The sequence below is a fragment of the Protopterus annectens genome, chromosome 1.part0 (genome assembly GCF_019279795.1).
Source record: "Protopterus annectens isolate FY-2018-M chromosome 1.part0, PAN1.0, whole genome shotgun sequence".
In the NCBI taxonomy this organism is placed as follows: domain Eukaryota; kingdom Metazoa; phylum Chordata; order Ceratodontiformes; family Protopteridae; genus Protopterus; species Protopterus annectens.
The window spans coordinates 220,946,658-220,972,051 of NC_056725.1; the positions used below are offsets into that span (position 1 = coordinate 220,946,658).

At 36.5% G+C, this 25,394-nt stretch overlaps 1 protein-coding gene across 2 annotated transcripts in view; it reads right to left on the reverse strand.

Annotated features, from left to right (window-relative positions):
- Positions 1-25,394, reverse strand: part of EIF2AK2 (eukaryotic translation initiation factor 2 alpha kinase 2) — a 1,554,704-nt gene that overhangs the window by 534,877 nt on the left and 994,433 nt on the right. For both annotated transcript variants that reach the window (XM_044057939.1, XM_044057874.1), the window contains one exon: positions 13,171-13,293. In XM_044057939.1, coding sequence (XP_043913874.1) covers positions 13,171-13,293 — 123 coding nt within the window. The remainder of the gene's footprint in view (positions 1-13,170; positions 13,294-25,394) is intronic.

A 25,394-nucleotide genomic window follows, 5' to 3' on the forward strand; every position in this document is an offset into this window, starting at 1 on the left:
GGGCCTTAACCCAGTCATTCTTATATGCAAGAATGAGGAAAAAGCACACTATTTTTTTTTCTTTTGTCATACTCTTTTAACCAGATTTTCTTCTTCTTTACATTATAGTGCCTAAATTTCTTAAAACTGAACAAGGAGAAAGAGAGAAGAAAGGAGAAAGAAAAAAGAACAAAAACAGGTGCATCTATTTACATTAGTACCCCAATTACACTTAAAAATAACTAAGAAAACTTTATAACAAGCAAAGAAAATCATACACTATTAAAAAAGTACTATATTACTTACAGTTAACTTTCTTGCTCTCCTCTTCCCCTCTCCTGAGTAGTTTTCTGAACATTAATGACATGAAGCAGGGCACATGCATTAGAGCCCCCTACAAGTTTAACAAAGTCCAAGAAAGTCAAATATTTCCAGATTTTCTTCTTCTGTCACAGGTTCACAGGTAGGTACTAGGCTATTGGCCCTAGGGCCTATATAAGCCTAGCCAAACAGTACCCTGGCTTTTGCCACCCAAGAAAATTATTTTCCTGTGCCCCTGTCAAGCAGAGCCACAGAAGTGATCCCCAGGGTGAATTTCCCATTTCCCATCCAATCATCAAGATTCTTCTTGAAGAGTGCTAATGAGGAGCTTTGTTTGATATAGATAGGTAGTTTATTCCAGAGTATGGGAAGTCTCTGGGACAGGAATCTATCCCTCCAGCATGTTCTGTTTATTGTGGTGACAAGTCTTAGGTCCCTAGCATGTAGCTCAAAGGGATTGGGATTTCTTTAAATGGAGCATGTCCAACAGCTCTGGGTTTGACATAGCTTTGTATGTTAGGCAGAGATCACCTCTGAGTAGGCGATATGCGACAGAGAAAAGCTGGAGTTTTTTTTGAGATGGTCTGCGTAGGGCATCTGTTTGAGGCTGGTAATACTCTTTGTGAGGTATTTCTGCGGCCTTTCCAGTTGTTGTAAATGTCTTGTGAGGTACATATCAAAAGGAGCATTGTACTCCATAATGGGTCTAATGAATGATGAGTAGAGGGGAACAATAACCTCTTTTTTCCTTGATGAGAAACCTTTTGTGATGAGGTGTGCCACATAGAAGGATTTCCTGACTACTGTTGTGATGTGATTATCAAAGGAAAGACTACTGTCCACCTGTGTCCCAAGGTCTCTTTGTCAATTTCCAAGTTATTTTATTCCTGTTCATCTTCATCTCCCAAATCCTGTCGCTGCTTCAGTTCCAACATACTCTTGATTCTTCTAGTCAACGCTTTACATTTTTTCCTTCTCTCAAGCATTTTTTGTTGAAACAATGGAAAAGATTTCACTGGCACAGTCTCTCTGTGGTCTTTATTACCAGAAGAACAAGAAGCAGAATCTCCTTCTGTTTCACAGCTAACTTTTTTTGGATAAGATTTTGTATTTCCTCCTTAGCATGTACTTCATCAAAAATGACTTTCTCCCTGCAAGGACAATATTTTGAAGATAGCTGGTTACAGCAGTTTGAATCTCATCCCTGCTTCCAGACATTCATGAATAATGGAATACATTTACTCCTCTTATGCCTGGTGTACAATTAGTAGTCACTCTCTACACAGAATTCTGTCTCCCACTTTTAGTACTTTGTCCTTCTGCCACAGTTTTATCAGAATCAACTCCTTATGCTGGTAAGATTGCATCTTTACTGCTCAGGGTCTAGGTTGCTGTCTCATAGTCAGGTTTGAAGCATGCAAGTGATGTGCCCTTTCAATTAACAATTCCTGTTGTGGAATACCAGTCCAGTTGCTTACTTGTGCTTTCATAAAATGTATACAGTCTGTTCCTTCCAGCTTCTCTGGTACAACGGAAAATTGGAGGATTTCCTATATGCTCTGCCTTCTAATTCTGTTATTTTTTGAAACATCTCTTCTTCTGCAGTCTCATATTCAGCTAGTCTTTTCTTCATTTTGACTTCTGAGTTTTGTAGTTTTATTACCTTATCTGAATATCTGTTTAAAGCTTCTTCCATTTTTTTCCAGTCTTTTATTGTTGACTTGATATACTTCATCAGTGTTTTACTTATTTTAATCTGCAGTGGAAAATACAAACTTGGTAACCACCAGGACTGTCAGCATACAAAAAACTTTTATTCAGAACATACAGAATAAGAGCTTTCACACAAACTGTGCTTCATCAGATCCGATCTGCCTGAAGGAACTTACATCCAACAAGGAACACAGGGTCATGCAACCTGATAAAGGGGGCGGTGTAGTCATAATGACAAACACAGATTACTCTTGGAACATGCAGAATATACTACATGACTCTGACACCTATGAATTGGTTTCTAAATTTGAAGCTCAGAGGGCATACACAAATTGACTGGCAACTTCATGAATTCCTTTGTGAAGGAATAATTAATTATGAAGAGTACAACTATATGTTAGTGGAACATCCAGTTATGCCCAGTCTATTCGGAATCCCCAAGATTCATAAAGACATCATTAATCCCCCTTTCAGACCAATTGTGGCAGCTAGGGGATCAAAAACAGAACCACTAGCAGCTTTTATAGACATTACTAGTAAGAATACCCTTGACAACATACCACACATATTAAAAGACTCCTGGCACTGTTTGGACTGTCTCAGGATCCTTTCTGACTTGAACCTAATGGAATTTTGGGTTGTAATCATTGATATAGTAAATTTGTTCTCAGTGATACCTCACGACATTGGTCTAGACTGGTTTGCCAGCAGTTTGACTTAACACAGTCACACACACCAGGTGAAGAGAAGTTTATTGGTTGACTTGATGCGGATTGTTCTAGAAAATAATTACATCTGCTTTGAAGGTGAATTTTACAAACAATCCACTGGAGTTGCAATGGGCGCTAGATGTGCGCCCATTTATGCCAACGTAGTACTAGCCGAATGGGAGGAACGACATGTCTTGACATCCGGGTACAGGTCCAAAATGATCATTTATTTAAGATTTTTGGATGACATACTGTTCCTTTGGAATGGAACCCGAGACGAGTTGGATGAATTTATATGTTACCTTAACACCACCACAACTTTTTTGAAATTCACCAGCAAGGCAGACAGAAACACCATTGACTATTTGGATTTACAGTTATACATTAAAGACGGGATGATACAATCCAAATTATTTGCAAAGAAGACATATAGCAACACAATTTTACACTATGAGAGTTGCCATCCTTATTATGTGAAGAATGTGGTAAAAGGCCAGATGATTAGGGTGTCACGTATAGTTAGTGAAGATAGTAGATTCCTGGAAGAACTGGAGGTATTAGTTGACCTGTTTGCTGAATGGGGTTATCCTATGGATTTACTAACCTCAGTCAAACAGGACATTATTGGAAGAAGGGACATAGACTTTAAGCCCATTTTGTCAGACAGCCAAAGGGACACAGAGAATAGTAACATTTATAGACACAAAGTTAAGGACACTCAGATAGGCATGGTTTTACAATACAATACCACAGCCATTAAAGTTAAAGATATTATTCAATCAACATGGCAAAATGTACTTCCCACAGACATGCAAGACACACTAGGAAAATACCCCAAATTTATTAACAGTAGAGGTCTGAATATCAAAGAACTTTTGGAGAGAATATCCACACCTACTAGTCAAAGGCCAGCTAGGATTGCCAAATGTGGCAATTGCAAAGCATGTAGATACATCAATGACAGCCAATATGTTCAAGTGGGCAATTACAAGAGGTCCTTGAAGAGCCCTGGTTACTGCAATTGCAACACCAACATGGTTATATATGTGGCAACATGTCTATCTTGTCCAGCTTTCTATATTGGCATGACCACAAGAAAGTTGAGACAAAGGATTATGGAACACAACAGGGGCATTAAAAACAGGAAATCAACTAATTTTTTATTCAACCACCGCAAAGATTGTATCAACTACAAAAAACATTTATTTTTTGTTATAAACAGATTATACACTAAAGATTTTGGTGGTGACTATAAAACCATTATAGAAGTCAGGGAATGCTTATGGCAAATATGATTAAACGTAAGCACTGCACCTGGCATTAATGACACCTTATCTCTAGCATGCATACTAAAACACAAGGCATCATGCATTTAACATTTTGAAACTAAAAACAACAAAGAATTATTCTGATTTTTTATATATATATTTTTTATATACATTTTATACTTTTTACACTTTTTACATTTCTAAATAATGTTTTTTTATATTTACAGAACTTAATTGTTGAAACTATTCACATTTAAAGTAAATACATTACTGATAACTCTTTGTAATTAGTGTTTTAAAAAATTTACAAAGTTAACTATATAAAAAAACTAAGGGTTAAATTACAAAGCATACACAACAGAATCATTGTATCCAATTAGTATTTGATGTCAGTGTTAACTGAAGTGTATATTTAAAGGTTGTGATGAGTTCTGACAAACTGACTCTGAAGATGCCCTGCATGGGTGAAAGCACTTAGTCAGTTAACGTTTAATGTTAATAAAGGCATGGTGGTTTTATTTTGGTACTACCAGTGTTTTTGTTTTACCAGTTATTAATTTCTACTCGCTTGGACGTTTAGACATCTGAAGTGTGCACATTAACTGATGGTTGCTTTTGTGCATGCACATGTAAGTGACAGTGTGTATGTGCTTGTGTGTGTGTGTGTGCACGCGCGCACGCACACACATGTGCATAGGGCAAATTCTGTAATTTTGCCCCATAGTTTGACCTTTTCTTCATAAAATGTGTTGTTTTTCAGGCAAACTGTTGCAGACTGCAATCACTATTGCAAACGCAAAACCTGTTTAACTAGCAAATTTTGTAGTATATAACAGCAAGAGTTACATTTTGTCCTTGATTCTTGAACTATGAAGTTGGGAGAGCATAGTGGGGGCTACATTAGGCTGCATTGTATGATTTAGACTAAAGTGAGCTCTGAGTCATTATTAATGCATGTATTAGTTCTTTTGCTCACAAGCAAACATATGTGGTATACATAGTCATACAAGTGACTGTAACTGAAGGTTGTGTGTGTGTGTGTGTGTGTGTGTGTGTGTGTGTGTGTGTGTGTGTGTGTGTGTGTGTGTGTGTGTGTGTGTGTGTGTGTGTTACTGTAAAACTTCTATAATTTTATGATGAACAAAAGAGATGGAGGTCTGTGGAAAATGCAAAGCATTTTGTGCACAACTGGAAGAATCTATAGGTAATATTTTAGATAGGTAGCAACAGAGTTCTGTAATATTGCTCTAACTGGATTTATGTATCATATAGAACTAAAATGAAGCAAACTTTTTTTTCTGCAGAATTAAAAAAATAGTCCAGATGGGCAAGAAAACATGAGGTTGTCAAAACAGTAAATTTTCACATTCATTCCCCCACCACCTAGAGGCAGGAATTTATTCATATGCAAATATTAAACTGTATTATTTCTAGACTTTAGAGGAGAAGCATATAGTGAGCAAAGCACAGAGCTGTCACCCCCTTCTGTGAGTGACACAGCTTCTCAGGCTGCCCCATCCTCCCATAGTGCTGTGAATATCTGCAGCTAGGTGGCTAATCTCCTCCTGAGATTCATTACTGGGGGATGCTGACCATAATACATGACCTCAACCTCCTCTTTGGTATAGGTGAGAAAGTACCACATCCTTAGTCCTTGTAGATCAATGTTTGTATGTACTTTTAAGAAGCTACCTGAGGACTTGCACGAGTGTATAAATATTGAGTACGTGCGAGCCTGACTGCCATTTTGTAGTTAGCTTTTGAAATGTAAGTATATATGTATGCAAAGTCTGTTAACCAGTTTGTTCGTATTTCATGATGCTGCTATCCATCCTGATGTGTTTCTATGTATTAAACCATCTAAGCAAAATATCCCACCTGCTTGTCATCTATGCTAGAGAGGGTCGAGTGACAGTCCTCTTCTTACTCAGATGCGTTTTTCAGCTCCAGGCTGCTACTAGAACCTGGGTCAGTTTGGTCATAGTCAATGCCCCATCCCTCTATACCACAGCTTGCTTGCCAAGAAAACCTTGGCTAATTTCTCTCATTTGTCTTAATGGAACAGGAGCAAAATCACAGTACTGACTGAGACTATTTGATAAAGGATTTGACAAACTACCAGATTAAAAACACCTACAAGTACTTTTTTTGCATTCTTATTGAGTTACTATGACTGCACTTTTATTTTTGGCATTTATTGTAATCTAAGTTAGAAATGTATTAACTCTAGTGAGAGCAGAGAAAGAACCAAACAATTTCTAGGCCTCTGATTGCTGTAGAACCTTGAATTGTGCTGTTTTGCTATTTGCCAGTGGGCTCGTTTGAATATTTTTACGTTTTCTGTGCCGTTATCAGTTGCTCACGTTTGTGCAGCTTTGGGCTCATTTGCTAAGCATCACTAAGAAACCACATTACTAATTCATACTGTTTTACTCCAGATCCAGATAAAAGATCTCCTGTTCAAAACTTAGATATGTTCCTGTACAGAACCAGACTAATTTCACCTGTTCCTGACTTTCAACATCCCTAGATCACAGGTGTACTGTGTAGTTTCACTTAGTGCACAGTACTGTGAACCGGGTGTTTAGGCCTCCTTTATAGTTATGATTTCCAGTTTATGACCCTCTTTGGCTATGGAAACTTATTTTTGAAGTTACGCTCAAGCAATTGTATATTTGTTGTATAATATCTTGTTGTTTCTTAATATTCTAACCACTGTATGCTGCGTTACTTGTAAAACTCTGATTTTACTCTTTTTACATGTTCCGTGCTCTTTGTACAATATAGCCATGTTTTTATAATTTTTTATTATTTTTTATATTTTTTTACTATGTATCTGGAGCTTTTCTCCCCTGGTCTCCTCTGAAAACTGTCACCTTGTGTCCAGTCGGACTAACCTGGTAAACAAATGGAAAATAAAAATAAATAAATAAATTTGACAAACTGCCAGCCTAGAAACACCTAGGATGAGTACTTTTTACATTCTTACTGAGTTGCTGTGATACCTCTGCACATACTTTTCACATTAATGGTAATATGGGTTAGAATTGCTTTGGTTTAAAGTCCATTGAGAGCAGAGAAAGAAACTATCCATTTTTAGTACTCTGCTGCAAAAACATGAATTGCACTGTTTTGCAACTGGCCTGTGGGCTGGTTTGATTATTTTACCTTTTCTGTGCTATTAGAAGTTGCCTGCATGGATTTAACCGTGCACTGTATGGATGCAGGCACTTAGAACCTTAAATTTCTCCACCTACCTTTCTCCACAAATTCCTACTGTACTTAATAGTCAGTAGTTGCATGAGAATTCCCTGGTTTATGATAAAAAGTACACTGCCCTTCATGTGTAGAGAGAGATTGCTCAGTTTAGGAAGACAGCACTTCAGTAAATCAACTTGAGCAGAGTTACTCCATAACCCAATTCAAGTGCAACTTGGACAACTGGATGGGAAACTGGAAATTCATCCCTGGTTTGGCACCTATGTCTCTAATAGACATAGGAAACTTGCAAATGGTTCATCTCCCAGGCCCATGCTTACAGGGTATCAGAACTTCAGAGATTTGGGATGCGTGGTTAGGCTTAAAAAAGCCCTTGTGGTTGTTAGCCTAGTAAACACCTATAAATCTACGAACCTATGAACCGCTAACTTTACAGGTACGACTCCCTCCTCCACCTTCAGTCCACCTTAGTAAGTAACTAGAGGCACGGATTTGGACTTTCCAGCTGTCACTGTCATCAGGTTGGTTGAAACGGGCACCCTGAGAAAATGCAGCAAGTATCTCATGTTTACTGCCAACTACCTCCTACTTAAACTGAAAGTGTGTGAGATATGTAGTTATATAATGTTGCTGGAGACCAAGCTTTCACACATATCCAAAAGCAGGTTATCAGTACCACATAATATCACACTAAATCAGTCACACATAGGTCAGACCAATCACATAGAACAACATATGCCAAAGCTCTTGAAAGTAATCTACCTAAATCACAAATGCCTACTAAATGCAATACACCAACCAAGTATCCTCAGAAATCTCATAGACACACAATAGAGGAAGTACCCACCATGAATCACACATCCAAGAAACACGCAGTTTCAAGTCAAAAGCCCATAAGGCAAACTTTCAAACAATCCAATATCCAAGTCACAGCTGAACCCATAGTTAAACACACTGATGCAACACAGACTGTACAAGACAGGGTCATGATCAGATGCCACGATTCACTACTTCATGCAAGCAATTGGATTCTTGCACCATAAGTAGACATATGAAACAGTCACTGTACATGGTATGAATAATTTGTGATGTACCTCTCCTGGGTTATATGAAGAGACATGATGAAGCTCTCTCAAAATATGTATGAAGGTATGAACCCAGCCTTGAGCAGTATTCTGCCATCACCAAGAATGATACCACGATAAGAACAAAAGATAATCAACTTCAACAATCGGCTTAGATTCTGGTGTCATTCAAATATATACCAGCATGGAAAGAGATGATAGATAGCCCAAACTGCTTCATCAGCGATGGTCTGTGCCTTTCCTCCAAGGCTTCCATATATTGGCTAAACCTTGTCAACCCTACAGTGACTTTTCAGGCAATGCCAGTTTTTAAAACTTCTAACATAACTAGAGAGACTGCAGGGTAGCATTAAGGTATTGATGTTCAACACTAGGAACCTTAACAAAAACTCCACATCCTACAAGTACTTCGTACCTTTGAACAAGTCAATATATACAGCATCACTGAGATCTGGTTAAAGACCAGTGAGAATACTCCTTCAGAGCACGGTTTCAATGCCTATCACTTGGGCAGGCCCACTGTATTAGAGAAAGGCATTAAAAGGCAGTGCTGTCTCTATACTTTTTAAAAACAATCTTATCTTCAGACTCATTAGGCAAGATAATGACCTGGAACATCTCCACGTCCAACTTACTATGAATAAAAATGCTTATCACATCATAGCTAACAAAAGGACCCCCTCAGCCCATACCTCCTGCCTAACCAATATGCAGTCCCCCTATGCATTAAGCCAAACAACATTCTCCTGGGAGATTTGTATGTCCTCAAACATGTATTCTCAGAGTTTTCTCGACTACATCAGTGCAAACTCTTTGGACATTTAGTCTGCACCCCAACTAGTGCAATAAAATCCACAAATTGCTTTTTACCTAACATAGTGCAGCTCTGCTCCCCATCAAATGTAACCTCTTCTCTGATTAGCCTTAAGGTGAATGTGACTGACATGTGGTCAGGTTTGACCAGGGAGAAGATTATAATACATGGGGAGCATCCTCAAACACCTCAGTATTCAGTGACTATTTGAAGGCTAGTCCACTAAAACAGAGTTGTGATCCTGCTAAATTCAATGCCCCATTCCCCCTTGATGACTCCACTGTCTATATGGAATTCTTTACTACGAAATTATTTTCACATGTAAATAGATGCAACTGTCACAGAAACAAATACAACACCAAATTTGGGATGGTAACAGTCATTTACTTAAACAAACGTGGGGTTACAATGGACACAGACAAATACACAGCATAGGCTTAACCAATTTCATCTATATGGCTATGTAAAGGATCATTATGGAACTAATAAACAGAAATATGGGTAACCCTTAGATCCTTGTCCCAGTGCAGTTTGGATCTGTGAAGGGCAGACCCTGCCTAATCAATTTGGTTGACTTCTTCAGGAAAGTTACTGAGACAAAGGACAAGGGCAAATCAGAGCAAACTGCATATATCTGGATCTCACAAACACATTCAATGCCATCTCACATTCAGGGATTGTATATAAACTCTCCCAGCTATACATTAACTCTTACTTAACTCCTTAAATAGACAACTGACTCACAAATATAACCTTGAAGTGTGGTTGAGGGCGAAAGTGGGTGGCTCTATCTATTCCAAAAGACCTGTCACTCGTGGTATAACCAAGGGTTCAGTTCTTGGGCCACTTCTCTTTGGCATTTACTTCTCAGAGGTCAAAGCTAATGTTAATGGTTTGTGGCTAAGTTTGTTGATGATTGCAAACTTAGTGCCATCATAAACTCATCAGAGGACACCGTTATCCTACAACAGAGTCTATCCCAAACAAACAGTTGGTGTCAAAACCATAGACTAAAACTAAAAATAAATGCCTACAAGCGTATAATTGTATTCTTTGGTAAGCACGACTCCGTATCACATTGACAACACCCCCTAAAAACTGATCCTTTCATTAGAGATCTGGGGACCTGTGTTGACAGTGAACTTTCTTTTAATCATCCTGCAACTATTGTAAGGGAATCCTTTTCAAAGCACAGCTTAAATATAAGGTTATAGCATCCAGATCCAGGAACACAGTTGTTCCGCTATATCCAACGCTAATTAGGCTGACTGTTGAGCATAAGGCACCTTTTGGTATGTACTTATCCAAACTCTTGCCACAAATGGAATAAATAAAATGTTTCCTCACAAAGAAAATCAACAGCTTAAATCATAAACACTAGGCAGGCTGACTCAAAGCTTGTCACTTTTGTCAATATCATACAGACTATTGAGAGGCATCCCCTGCCTTGCATATAGAGTCTCAGCAGACCATGTTCTATGAGCCCTATTACACATTTGCAAGTCCGCTGGTATCATAAACTCCCACTGAAGGGACCTCAATATTTTCTGCAAAATTAACAGAACATACTGGAGGGCTAAATATATATCACAGAGAATGCTGTTTATATGGAACTGTCCAACTCCACATAAAGCAGAGCACCTCTCTCACTTTATTCAAATCTGATTACAGTAAATGGGTGGGTAATAGTAAATACACCCCGGATTAGCACCACTAGCCCTCATGGAAAGGGGAACTGTAATTATGTCAACATATACTTGTTTGACCTGTCTTGGGATAGTTGTATCACAATCTATAAGGAAAAATAATTACCAAGAGAATTCAAGGTTAGGCTTCTTAAGATCCTAACAGGTCAACAGCCTAGTAAGTACCTGTGAATCTATGAATGTCACTCTAGCCTGCATTCTTGAATTACTGCTTGCTCTTTTACTGTTTTTATGGTTAATGTCAACACAGAAATTGCACTGTATCATTTTCAAAGTGTATCTGTGGATACAACAGACCATAGTTCTGACTGCAGTATGTGAATTCTGTACTATAAACAGTGACTGGTCATTGCATTGGTATATGTGCAAGGGGGCTCAGGAAGCATATAATGTTTGACTAATAAGTTAATCTTTTTAAAACAGAGTGAAAATAGGAACTTGCCAAGGTAGCTTTCCATAACCAGGATAGTTTTCACTTAAAAAAAATACACATAAAACTTACTTAATGGGCCCAAGTGTTCTAACCTTAAGGAGGTGTATGACTTGATTTTAAACCCCCAAGTAAATGCCAGTCATATGACCCTCATGACTACTATAGCCACACTAAAAAAAAAAAAGCAACCATGACTTTCTGTATACCCACTCGTGTGCCCTAATCAGAAGCATTACTATTCCATTCTTGTGTAACCACAATGATCTTTACACATTTTCTCTTTTTGCCTCTAAATCAAACTCTTTTCCAGAGCCTGAGTACTGTACTCTGATCCATTCCCACAGCATATTCATCCACTGAACTGTCTGTATTCTCTTTATTCTTCTTTCACCCAGCTTAGCATAATCCACCCCCCTGAAATCCTACAAAAAGATTTTGCCATCATTTATCATTTTCCTCCTTATAAACCACAAAGTGCATGATCACGATTGGTTAATCATACTTTTATTTGGAGATCTCAGAGCCCCCCCCCCCCCAGCACTGCATTTAGAAGCTTCTTAATTTTTTGGTAAAGTCCCACAGCAGACAGCCAAGCACATCATGGCATTAAGTTGTAAACCTCCTACCACTCTCTCTCTCTCTCTCTCCCTCTTCTGGAGTTCTAGATCTCACAGTATGATCGTGGTACACTCAGCTCCCCATATACCACCCTCACCTTCCTCCTGTTACTCCATTTCTTCATTCTCTTCCTCAGTCTCCTACACTCCATCCTTAATATGTAGGACTGCTGATGCAAGGGCATTGTTCTTTGGTATAAAGGATGTTATGGCCAGTCTTAATATGAAAAAAGATGATTAGATCAGATAACTCCAGCCAGATAAGGGAGCAAAGTGCCACAGACGGATGCATTTGGTTAATGTGATTCAATTAAAACTTTACAATTTTATTGTAAGATTGCTCAGTCTAGTTAGCTGAGAGGACTATAGGTTAGCAAAACGTGATGAGGAAGTGCTAGCAATTTGGTGGTATGAACCCACTGGTACTAGGTAGAGTTGGATCCAGCACTAGGCAACTAAGGCAGTTGTCTACAGCCAGCTGGTTGGGAAGGCCTGTTGGCCAGGGGGTTTGCTACAACATATTTTCAATAAAAAGAAAATTGCACATCTTCTTTAAGGGTGCTCTTTAAGAACACCCTCTGTGTCTGTGCATCAGTCAACACATGCACATATCTTGCTTCTTCTTTTCTGCGTCTGTGCATCCCTACACAAACCTTGCTTCCTTTTTTCTGCATCCACGCATGGAATTTGTACACAAGATTTTCCTGCTGCCTGGACTTGCTTCTCTCTGAAATAAATGTTCAGAGAGAAAGGGACCTGCTTTACTCTCTGCTTCTCTCTGAAAACATTCAGAAGTGTGTGTGTGTGTGTGTGTGTGTGTGTGTGTGTGTGTGTGTGTGTGTGTGTGTGTGCGCGCGCGCATGTGTTCACGTTTGTGTGTGTCTGGACCTGCTTTTGTCTGAACAAATATTCAGATATACTTGCATATTCGTAGACCTGCTTCTGTCTGAAATGAACATTCAGAGGTGTGTGTGTGCATGTGTTTTGGTGCATTTTCAAGGAACTGTGAGGTTTAATGCATTTTCACATAATTGTCAGCTTGAAGGAAAAATAAGTTTACTGCTGCTCATGCTAAGTCTGCTTTCAATGTGCAACTATTTTGTTTAGCAAATGGTTGTCGCTGTTTGAGCTACAGAATTTAAAAGCAGTGTTACTAGCACAAAAATATGAACCATGGAAAGAAGAAAGCATAATGTGTCTGAATGCCATTTTATTGTCATCTTACTATTTCTACTGTCTCTGAGTTGGCAAACAAAACTGTATCAGTACTAATAAATCAGAACCATAAAAATGAACTTTACTTACGAGTTTTGAAGTTGCACCTGTTTTATAGCATAATACTTGTTATCAAGCTTATGTTTTGCTTTTCTAACTGATCCAAATCCACCTCTTCCAAGATGACTTATGTCTTTAAAATCTTTCTCCAACCTGAAAATATAAATACAAAAAGTGTGTTTACTTTTTGGGGGATAAGCTTGGTCTGTAATGTAAAATAAACTGTCAAATGGCTGTCTTAAAACTAGGCATTCCTTCCCAAGCATTCACACCAGGAATATGAGCACCAGTCCTTTCAGCTATGGCTCCACGGGTTGTATTGTGTTATTTCATTTCAATTATAACATTAGCAGTGCTCCAGATCTAGGCACTTGTAAGCTGCGGACATCAGTAAAGTCACAATACCATGCTTCAGATCTGTATTTACAACATTAGAATACAATATGAAACTTACAACACAACACTTACCTACTGCGGTCTGGAAACTACTTTTAATTTGTCAGTGTCATCTAGATAACTATGTAGACACTGCCTTAGTTACATTACCATTTACATCTGATGACATGTCTGTAATACAGCTGTCAAGCTTAAAGAACTCAGACATAAGCAGGTGTCATATGAGACACAGTTATTATTTAATAACTGAGACATATGAGACTTAGTTATTAAATTTCATACCTGTAACAGCTAATTGATTTTATACATGCATACATAGAAATATTTCAAGCACGGGCGTTAAAGCCCTACTAGCCTGCCAATATACCATAACACTTGTTCCCATAATAAGTATTCAGGCTGTTCTTAAAAATATCTAAACTAGTACTTCCTTTAATGTAATTTGGTAGTCTGCTGCATGCATCAGCTGCTCTCTTAGAGTACCAATTAGTACACTTCTCATTCATACAGAATCTTTTTTTTAATTTCTTCAAGTCTTTTGTGTTTAACACCATGACGGGACTGGACCTCATTCCTAAGTCAAAGCATGATTAAAGTTCATGAAATTGGCATTGTTGCAATCTTTGATGTTAGCCTGAAGTGCTCTTTGCAGCACTCGTAATGTGCCCAGCAATGACTACTTCTGCAATTTGTACAGTTACATGTATCAATAACATATCTAAGTACAATTGTAGATTCTTTTTTATAACACCCGTTGCTCCTACTATTGGAACCGTCTGGGTATCTTTCTTCCACATTGTTCTCATTTCTGCCTGCAGATCCTGATATTTTATGACTGTGTCTCTTTGTATGCAAGACAATGTAGTCACTGGCTGTAGTGATTACAATGATCAATGCTACTTCTGTCTTCTTTTCATGGACCACTATATCTGGTTTTCTTGTATCCATCTTTTGAACTGTTGGTAATATGTGATCAGATGTGATGTAGACTTCATCATTTTCTATGATGCTTTGTGGCTCATATTTCCAGTGTTTTTCAGCTACTTCAATATTATAATGTTTCTACAATCCCCTGTGCAACAGTCTTGCCACATTATTATGCCTTTCAGTATACAGTCGTCTGCCATTTATATATCACAACCAGCAACAAGGTGTGCAACCGTTTCCAATTCTGTTTTACAAAACCCACATTTGTCCGTTTCTCCCACATGTTCATTCAATGGACTTTGTAAACCAAAGTGCACATAGTCCACTGTCTTGGGCCACTAATATTGCCCTTTCATCTTTTGGTTTGAATTCACCTCTCCTTAACCTCCTGCGTTCAGTCCTGATCAACATGAGGTTATTCCAGGTGTTTTCTATATTTGTGACTATATGCATTTTCCACATTTCTTGCCTTCTCATCTGATCCTTCACCTTATATTCTTTCTTTTGTTTTTTTGGCACATTCAGTTGCGGCCTGATTTTTATCTACTTCTGGTTTGATTTCCATTTCCGCTTGACGCCGATATGCTTCTGCTAGACTAAGCAGGGAAGTCATCTTAGATTTATTCTCCTTATGTTTCAAAACTTTCACTATGTTTGGGTCTTGTGAGAGCAGCAGATATGTATGCAGTCTCATGATTGCAGATCTATACATCTAATCAAGTTCAAGGAAGCCCATACCGCCTTCGGAATTGGTATGCACTGATTTTTATAAATCATTTGATGAGCATGAAGCATCCTGCTTGTTTTCCTGTCTAATCTATCCAACACCTTTTGGGGCCAGTCAATCACTCCAAAACTGTAAGTTAGGACAGGAAGAGCAATTTTGTTTATAGCCTGAACTTTGTTCCTAGATGTCAGCGCCATTTCAGGCTTAATTTAAGTCTTCTAACATTTCCTAAGTTTGATTTGCATTTGTTCATGTTTTACTGTTGATCCTTCATCAATTCCCAAATATTTATACACTCCCTCTTACTCAAGTTTTATTATATCATATTCTTGCCCCAAACTGATGTTTTCTTGGTGATGCAGCTTTCCTGCTTTAAAGGCTGCTTTTGCACATTTATCAAAACCAAATGATATTCTTATATCATCTGACAAAAGTTTTGACTACTTGCAGTTGTGCTTTCAGTTGTTCATCTTAAGAGCTATACAATTTTAAATCATCTAAAAATGAAAAAACAAAAACAGCTTAATAGGAAAATCCAGAAGTTATTTAATAGTCACAAAATAAAAACAATAAAATAACAAGTATCTTCAGAGTCGGAAGTCTCAAGGTTAGAAACAAAAGCTCTAACTGGATACTTGTTATTTTACTGTTTTTATTTTGTGATTATTAAATAAGTTCTGGGTTTTCCTATTCAGCTGTTTTCTGTTTTCCATGTTTTTAGTATAACAGCTTCATATCTGATGGAATTAGCTTTAAATCATCTACAAAGAGAAGATGAGAAGTCTTAACACTTTGTTGCTTTCTGGGAGCCAAATTATAGCCATGATCTAATCTGTTAAGCAGGCAGCTTAATGGGTTAAGGGTAATGCAAAAGAGCAGTGGTGACAGAGAGTCACCCTGAAATATCCCCATTTGAATTTTTATCCCTAGAATAATAATTTGACCTTTACCATGGCTTAATTGCAAAGTGGTTTGCCACTGTTTCATGGTCACTATGATGCAGTTTATCAGTGTAGGGTATATTTTACACATTTTTAAGCACTCTTATCGACGAATGTGGGATACTGTCAAATGCTTTTTTGTAGTCTATCCAAGCCATACATAGATTCTTCTCCTTTTTACAGTTTTCCACTGTGACTTTACTTAACAACAAATGATCCTTTGTTCCATATGACTTTCTTTTATTACCCTTTTGTTCTATTGGCACAATTGAGTTTTCTTCTAAATGACTATAAACTCTGTCCACATCAGTTCCTGTGTATAGTTTATACATCGTCGGAAGTGAAGTTATTGGTCTATAATTTTCAGAGTAGCTTACGGACTTGCTCTCAAGTAGGAGCATTATTTTTCCTGTTGTTAGGCAGGCTGGTGTCTGTTCACAGTGCACATATAGCTAGTTCTTACTCATGGCGAAATCTTCGTGCAAAGATGTTAATACTTTTAGCCAGAAGTTAGGTACTGCATCCCGGCCTGGGGTTTCCAATTACAGGCTTTTCTTAACTTTGTTTAAATCTCTCTGGCCGTTACTTCATTCCATTTCATATCCTGTACATAGGAACTTTTTATTCTTTCATTTACTTCTTCTATCCATTTAGCATCTTTCTTATGTTCCACAGGATCTTCATAGATAATTCTCCAAAATGTATCTATTTCTTTTTTGGTGGTCTTTCAAATCCTTTTACTTTGTTTCCCAATTCTCTATAAAACCTATTGGGTCATCAATAAATTGCATATCTTGTACTTTTCCTTTACATTTATCTACGTATCTTCTAAGTTTTTCTGCCTGTGGTGATATTTTTAATTTATTATTTGCGAGAGTGCACTATAAAGCCTGATCTGTTATAATACTGCTTATTGCATTGCATACATAAACATGTAGAATCTTCGACAGAGGTTGTCTCATGATCTCTAGTACTTTGTGATAACCCTAAACATTCTCAGAGACAGCTGTCCCTAAATGCCCTATACACCTGAATAAGATCTCATCTTAGATATCTGTAAGAGACACTGTACAAGTTCAGACATTTTAGTCTTTCATAATAACTTAAATTTCCACATCTGTGGATGCCCTTGGTATATTTCCACTGTACTCTTTCTAGTTTTTACTCATGCTCGTTTTCTTACAGGATTTCCATATTGTTATTCCATACTCAGGTTTGGGTCTAATGTAACTAACAAACAATGACCTTATCATTTCTGATTCCCTAGCCTAGACTTTAAAAATCTTTTTATACAGCCTATAGTTCTATAACTATCATTAACCAACTGGTTGACATGATTAGAAAAATTCAAAGCTGGATCTACCCAAGTACCCAGGTGTTTAAATGAATCTACAGTTTCAATCACTGTGTGCTGTATTAAATATTCACCTTTCAATTTATGTATGCCAAATCTCATATGCTTAGTTTTTGATGTATTTATCAGAATATTGTTCTCCTGTGCCAAATGGTCAATTTAGTCAAGTTGTTTTGCGGACATGCCTTAGCTGTGACACATGTAATCAGTTTACCCAGTTTCAGGTCATCTGCATATAGAATGTAGAACACTTCAGATGAAAATGTCAGGTCTGAAAGATACAATCTAAACAAGTAAGAGCCTAGGACAGAGACCAGTGGGACACCCTGACTGTAATCAAGAATTTCACCTGCCCAATTGCTGTAAGATACTTGCCATGTCCAATTTGTAATCAGTGCAGCTATCCATCTTATCAAGAGTACATCAATACGTACTTGTTCTAATTTATTGATCAGTGTTTTGTGTATGACACTGTCAAGTGCTGAAGTTAAATGCATAAATTACAATTCAGCACATTTTTTTCATTCATAGCTGTATATATATATATTGTTTAATGTCCAACCTATTCAATTCTAACAATAACCTATTCAAGATTACCTTCTCCATTATTTTTCCACAACATGAAAGTATACTTAAGGGTCTACATGACCCTGGGTTTGTCCTACTCCCCTTTCCCTTAAAGACAGGTTTAATAAGTTGATGCCTTGAATCTTGAGGAATTTACCCATATTTATATGATCTAGTAAATAATAGACATAATGGTACTGTAAGTTCTTGCTGAAGTGTTCTCAGAACATTGTTACTAATTCCGTCTCCTCCCTGTGCTTTGTTTGGATCCAGTTTGCACAGTTTTTTTTCAATATAATCTAATTTGATTCAAGTTTCTGCGGTTATCTGGGTGCCACTAGGGCAACTCAAACTCTTTTGCATAAGATTTTATAAATATATCTATACTCTGTTGTATTTGAGAATAAATGTTAGAATCTACGCACAGTTCATCAGTTTGTATGTCTTTACTCCTTCCACATATTATACATCTATAAAAAGGTTTCCTATTATGTTCTATATCTTTATATACAGTTTCTTCAAATTTTTCTTGATCTTGTCTCACACTTTGCTTAATTTGTTTGTCCAGCTAGTTTATTTGAGTTTTCAAAGTTGTAGTATGACCCCTCTTCAATTTCTTGTATTTTTTGTGTCTTATCTTAATCAGATATCTTGTTCTTATGGAAATATATCCCCCTGATTGTGTATGCCTAGATCCTGATGTTAAACATGTTTTTTTTGCATTCAGTTTCTGTTTCAAAACTTTCCACATTCCATCTGCAGTTTTTCCAATTAAACATCACTAGTTAGTTTTACATAGTGACTGTTTTGCTTCCACATAATCTGTAATTAATATTCTGTGCATTGGTTTAGATTTCAGTTTGGCAGAACCATCTAGCAACAAATTAAGTTTTATAACCCCATGATCACTGCACATCAACGGTGGTATAACTTGACTTGAAGTAGCAGCAATTTCTTTAGGACACAAACAATGTATGTTCCTATCCCTGGTAGTTTGTTTTTTTTTGTTTATAATCTAAAAGCTATTGTTGTTCCTGAACATATGTTGTGAATAATTTCCTTACTAATATTGTTGAATCAATATTATATAAATCTGTTTCTGGTAAATTTAAGTCCCCAGCTAATATTATTCTTCCCTCCTGTGTTTCATGCAAGAAATGTATGAGTTTCTCCAGGTCATCAGTACTTGACTTTGGTGGTCTATACACTCCAACAACTGTTAGATGTTCCAGGGATGTCTTTATTGTCACAGTTACACAGTCTATAGTATTAGTGTTATCATTGAACTTGTAATAATCACAGATCTCATAACTATCCTTAATCCCTACAAGAACACCTCCACCTGATTTTTTTGTTAGAATGTCTGTTACAGTAAAAACATTTATACCCTGCCAAAATTGGTTTCCAATCATTGTTCTTTAAACATGTTTCACATACAGTAACATCAATCTTGTTGAACCATAGCATATTTTCCAATTAAAAAAAACTTTATTATTAATGTTCCTTGCATTAACAACCATTAGAAATGCATCAAATGTTGCTATCTGTGAACTGTTAAATTTTTGACATAGCAAAAATCCTGCCTATTGTTTGTTAAATATTGCAAAATTTCTCTTCCCTGATCTTCCAGTTCTAGTGTTTGTTTCGGTGTTTAAGTTTATTTTCCCCGATCTTGACAAATGCACACCATCCTGTCTGAACACGTGTACCCAAAATCTAGGTTTGGATGCTCTAAACATTTCCATTTTTTAAAACAGGACATTTTTTCCATATAGGTATTTACCCAGAAAATCTTTTACTCACAGTGACCTGACTATCCTTTATATATATGATTTCTGGAAAATACAGCCTAACACCAGTACAAGCTATACTAGCTAAGAGGGCTTTAAGTTCTCTAACAGTCAGAGAGTCCTTACAGATGAGACCATTTGTACCAACTTGAATGAAAATAGATCCGTACTCCTTACAATAAGGCATTCCAAGGTCTGTCTCACATCTTCTATTTTTGTTCCTGATATAATACTATTCAATGTTCATTATCTTCTCTGCAAATGTAACAGAATCTCCAATTACAAGAATATATTTTCTGACCAGATCTGAAGAATTTTTGATTGCTAATACAGTAATATCTGCTCTATTAATTATTACAAAGGAATGATCTTTATCACAATTAGTTTTATTAATCATTAGTTTTGAATTACCTTTACAGGCAATAGACACTTCATTTCCTAAATGTGTTCTATTTGCTCTTTGCCTAACATTATTTATTTCACCAGTCCAATCATTAAAATATGTAACAACAGTTGTCCAAGCCATGCCAGTTGCACAAGTGTAATCATCATCAGTAAATCTAGATTATCTACTTCTAATAATGGTAAGCAAATCATCCAACTTTTTGCATAAGGAATACAGCTCACCAGTGTTATCAGGTGTTACCTTTAAATATACATAGCATTTACTACACTGTATAAGATATTTGTGCTTTAGCAAATCATTACTGGCATACTCATTTAAGGAACCCATATTCAGCATCAAATGAAAAAAATTATGAAAGAAAAGAATAATCATAATCAGTAACAACACAGGGGTACCCCCTCTCCCCATTACCCTTTGCCCTGGCTATTGAGCTTCTTGCAAATTATGTTAGAAATAATGATAGCATTAAAGGATATAAAATGTCAGACAAATTATCCGCCAAGATACAACTGTTTGCTGATAACCTACTAATAACTTCGAATGATATTGAAAATTCAATAGATCACCTATTACATAATCCAGACTTCTTTGCAAACTTCTCTGGTCTAAAATTCAATCACAACAAATTCAGACACTTCTAGTGAATAAAAATGTTACTACGAAACTTAGATCAAAAACAGACATAAACTGGGAGGGCGCGCATATTAAATATTTAGGTATCAATATTGAATCTAATTATAAAAAAAAATCACTCACATCTAATTACCACCAACTTATAAACTCAATTACTAGTCTAACAGACAGTTGGAACAGACTCTTCTTCACATATGAAGACAGACTAACTTTAATCAAAATGATAATGTTACCTAAAATCCTATTCATTGGCCAAGCTCTAACAATTCCCCCACCTGTCAAAATTAAGCAGAAAATTAATAACTTATTACTTAACTTCCTTTGGTATCCCAAAGAAAAACAAGAATTTCTCTTCTCTGGCACACCACAAGCTGGGATGAAGGAGGTATAGGGTTTCCAAATATTGATTTTTATTTAAACTTCATATTTATTAACATAGTGTTGTTGTGGAATACTACTTATTATACATCATATTGGAAATCAGTACATGAAACCTTACTTCTTAATAGTAATAGGACATTGCTTGAACCATATACTCAAATACATACAAACATCTTTATATGGATTTTAAAAATATGCATTCAAAGTGAAAGGTCAAAACTTATCACACCTCTTATAAACCAAATATTGCTGCTGCTTAAAAACCTCATCTTTTTAAATCAATAAAGAATTTATTAATAATTATGTTTGCTATTGCTTATACAACTTAATGTTTGATATCTTTTGACACTCAGAAAATGTTAGAATTTAAAGAAGGGTGACCTATTATACTGGAATCAATTTCTCTCAGCTAATAAAATAAGTTCTGCAGACTATTTGACCAGCAGATATAGTTTATAAAATTGCAATTGGCTAGACATCCAAACTTGTAAGGATTTTATACATACTAAGCTTGTACCCTCATTAAAGGTATACAATAAGAGTAACTTAAAACTCTTGGATTTTGTCTCAACAATTACTAACAGCTCACCATATTTGTTATTTATAAAATTCTCAGAAATGATTTTAGCAAAACAGATGTTTCTTTTTGGAATTATTCAAGTGAAATTAATAGACAAGTATTCTCAGAAAAAGATGAAAAAAACTTTGTTTACAGTCGGTGAAGGAATCCACATATTCCCTGTTCTGGCATGTATACACATGGACATTTTTACAGAGATGTTTTTTTCACTCCAATTAGACTAGCAATAATGTATAAGAAAGATGGAATGAAAAGATGGAGATGTGGACAACCTGATGCTGACTGGATACATATGGCTGTAAATTGCAAAATAATTTCCCCATTTTGGTTAGACTTTAAATATCTTTGCAAAGCTCTATGGAACGACAACTGTACAATTTCTGACTCCCTTATCCTTTTCAAGGGTCTATATTAGATCAGTGAACGCTTAAAAAAGCGAACGCTAATTGATCGAACTTATGTAAGCGAAAGCTTAAAATATCGAAGCAACAGAAACTCAATTTTTTTCCGAGGGAAAGAATGTGGTTGTCCGTTTCTGTTGCTTCGGTATTTTCAGTGCTGTGGTGGAAAGTTACGGGTCGGGTTCAGGTAAGTGTGCGATTGTGTGGATGTGAGTGTTAGGGCAGGTTAGATGAGTTAGGGTTAGGGTGCGGGTTATGTATGTGTGCGATTGTGTGGACGTGAGGGTTAGGGCGAGTTAGGTGAGTTAGGGTTAGGGAGTGGGTGAGGTGAGTGTGTGATAGTGACGGACCTTAGGGTTAGGGTTTGGGTTAAGGTAAGTGGATAGTTAGTGGTGTGTGTATAATTTAGTGTAGGGTTAGGTGTCAGATTTTAGGTGTATGTGTGTGGATTGCTGTTTGTTTGGTGTGCTTGTGTTGTGTGCATGTGTTTTGGATCGGTGATTTTTTTTCCCTAGGAAAAAAAATCGCTGTTCTGACAGTTCGAGATTGTAAGCTTTCACTTGCATAAGTTCGCTCAATCAGTGTTCGCTTTTTTAAACGTTCGCTGATCTAATACAGACCCCCTTTTCAATGTTCCTGATCCTGACGTTATTCCTAAAAAACAAGCATTTTTACTATAGCAAGGAAAATTATTACTAAATATTGAAAATCCCAATCTACTCTTGTCTTTAAAGTTGAGTTAATTCATCTTGTGAAATACATTTGTAAGAATGAGACTGCTACTATAAAAGCAAGGAACAACAACCCATTATTAAATTGCTGGACAAAACTGTCTAATCTGTTAGAGAAATACTAAGTGTTTTCCTATGTATATTGCATTTTTAGTTGCTATGGACATTGTATATCGTTTGTTTTTCTGTTACTATACTGTTAAGTTATCGTGTTATAAAATGTATAAAAACATTTTGGAAAAAAATCAGTAACCACAGAATTCAATGAGAACTTAAATCAAATTCTATGAGAAAAATCACACAAGCAATATATAGAACTAAATACTAAAGTAAGCACAGTAAAGTTGTTGTACTGACCATACAAGTTCTGAAATTCAGAAAAAAGCTGTAATTCCTTTACATCTTGCATGGTAGGTTCTGCTAACTATCACTTGCAGTCTCACTTCTTTTTAACAGTAAAAATCAATAAATCACAAACCAAGATAAGATTATTTACATAAGGCGCCACTTGGGATGGTTAGAGCTTGCCTGTCTAAAACATATCCCTTTCTAAGTTAAAACAAATCTTGTCTACAAGCTATCCCTTCCTTCCTACAAACAGTGATAAAATATAAAATATAAATTAAAATAAAACTTCTCTTATAGTCAACTCCACAGCAAATCACAAACCAAGATTGGATTGTTTAATAATCTGTCATTTTATGGTAAACCTGTGAGAATAAATAGGTATCTTGAAGCCCTGTGTATGAATAATGGACTGCTGAACCAAGAAAAGCTATTAACTCATTACATCTGAGTGACGCCTCCAGGTGCATTTGCAGTTAACTGCTACTGATGCCTCTAGGTGTCACATATTGCTTGTTCATATTGGCGTCAATAATTCCAAAACCATGCTATGTAGAAAGTTTTAAAAACTTTCACCTTGATGCTTACACAATGGCAAACTCAACTGCATTAACATTTGACCTCTGTATAGTGCAGATAAATACATATTAACTGTTGTTTTTATGATATAAATTTATATAGATATAATTTTCAAATTTTTCTAAATATGTCAATAACCAAGTAATACAGAGAGAACTCCTTAGCCTCATATGAAAGCTCTCAGCTAATGAATAAAATGCTGCTGACAGTATGTGTGTAACCCGAATGGTTACTGAGATATGGTAAGTTGTTTACAAAATATTACAAATGTGATTGTTGCTGTGTTTACTGTGACTTATAACACTCTGTTTACAACCTAGAACCTAAAGAATATTACCACCATAAAAATAGTTTGTTTTGAAGAGTTTGCCATTTATACTTCTTTCATAACTCCTGTAGTTCCAGAATTATGAACATTTGTTTGAAATTTGAGGACATCGTTTGATTCTGTGAAAAGGCTTAGGCTCCACCCACTGGAATTTAAAGTGCAAACTTTCTGAGCTCCAATAGAGTGAATGAGTTAAGAAAGAAATGCATCTAGGTCAGGGATGGCTGACATGTTTGATAACTCAAAGGATTACAAAGATAGCTATGTAAAAAGTAGCATGTTTCTGCTAAACTGAAACATGACAAGAATGTTGTGTCTTTCGGCTTTTCCCGGTTAGGGGTCGCCACAGCGGAACTCCGGTCTGCTAATGATTGGCAGTAGATTTTTATGTGCCGAGTTGCCAGCTCTGACGCACAACCTTCAACGAAGGTACGCCCATTCTATATCTGATTTATTGGAAGTGCCATAAATCCTCCACACATAGTGATAGCTGCAGTGTAACAAAATGCAATTCTTTTACACAACAACTTAAAACATAGAATATAATGGCACAGTGCAGCTATCATCACATGATCCAAGTCCATGACAGACACAATCATGTTGTGCAAGGTGTGGCTAATAAGATCTCATAATTCTGATTCACTGGTCACATAGTGCAATATTCTGTGTTGGATAGGGTTTAACTGACTGGAATGAATGTAGCAGCACCTTTTCCAAGGCTGTATTTGCACACTTGCAGCGCTCACTCTTTCATCTATTGTACAACACACCTATCTACTTGTCTACAGAGTACTTCTTATCCCACCTATTATTCAAAACCAATACAGAAATGATCCACCCCAACTCCATCATTTTTTATATTACATAGTGTTCCCCTGGAAAGCCCCTATGCTGACAACTATTTCCAAAACATATCACAAGCAAACTGCCCTTGTGCACCGACTCAACAACTGTTTCGGGGGCGTTTGCGGTATAATGAATTTCTCTGACATGAGACTCCTTCAAATTTAAGTTTATTAACTTGCTTACAACTAAACAATGGTGTGAAAAAATGTAGCAGAAGGTAAAATAAGAGCAAAAATTACAACAGTAAGTACAAATAAGTAAAATACAACAATTTAAATAAATTAAAACAGAATAATATGCAAGGAATAGCACTTGAGCAGGA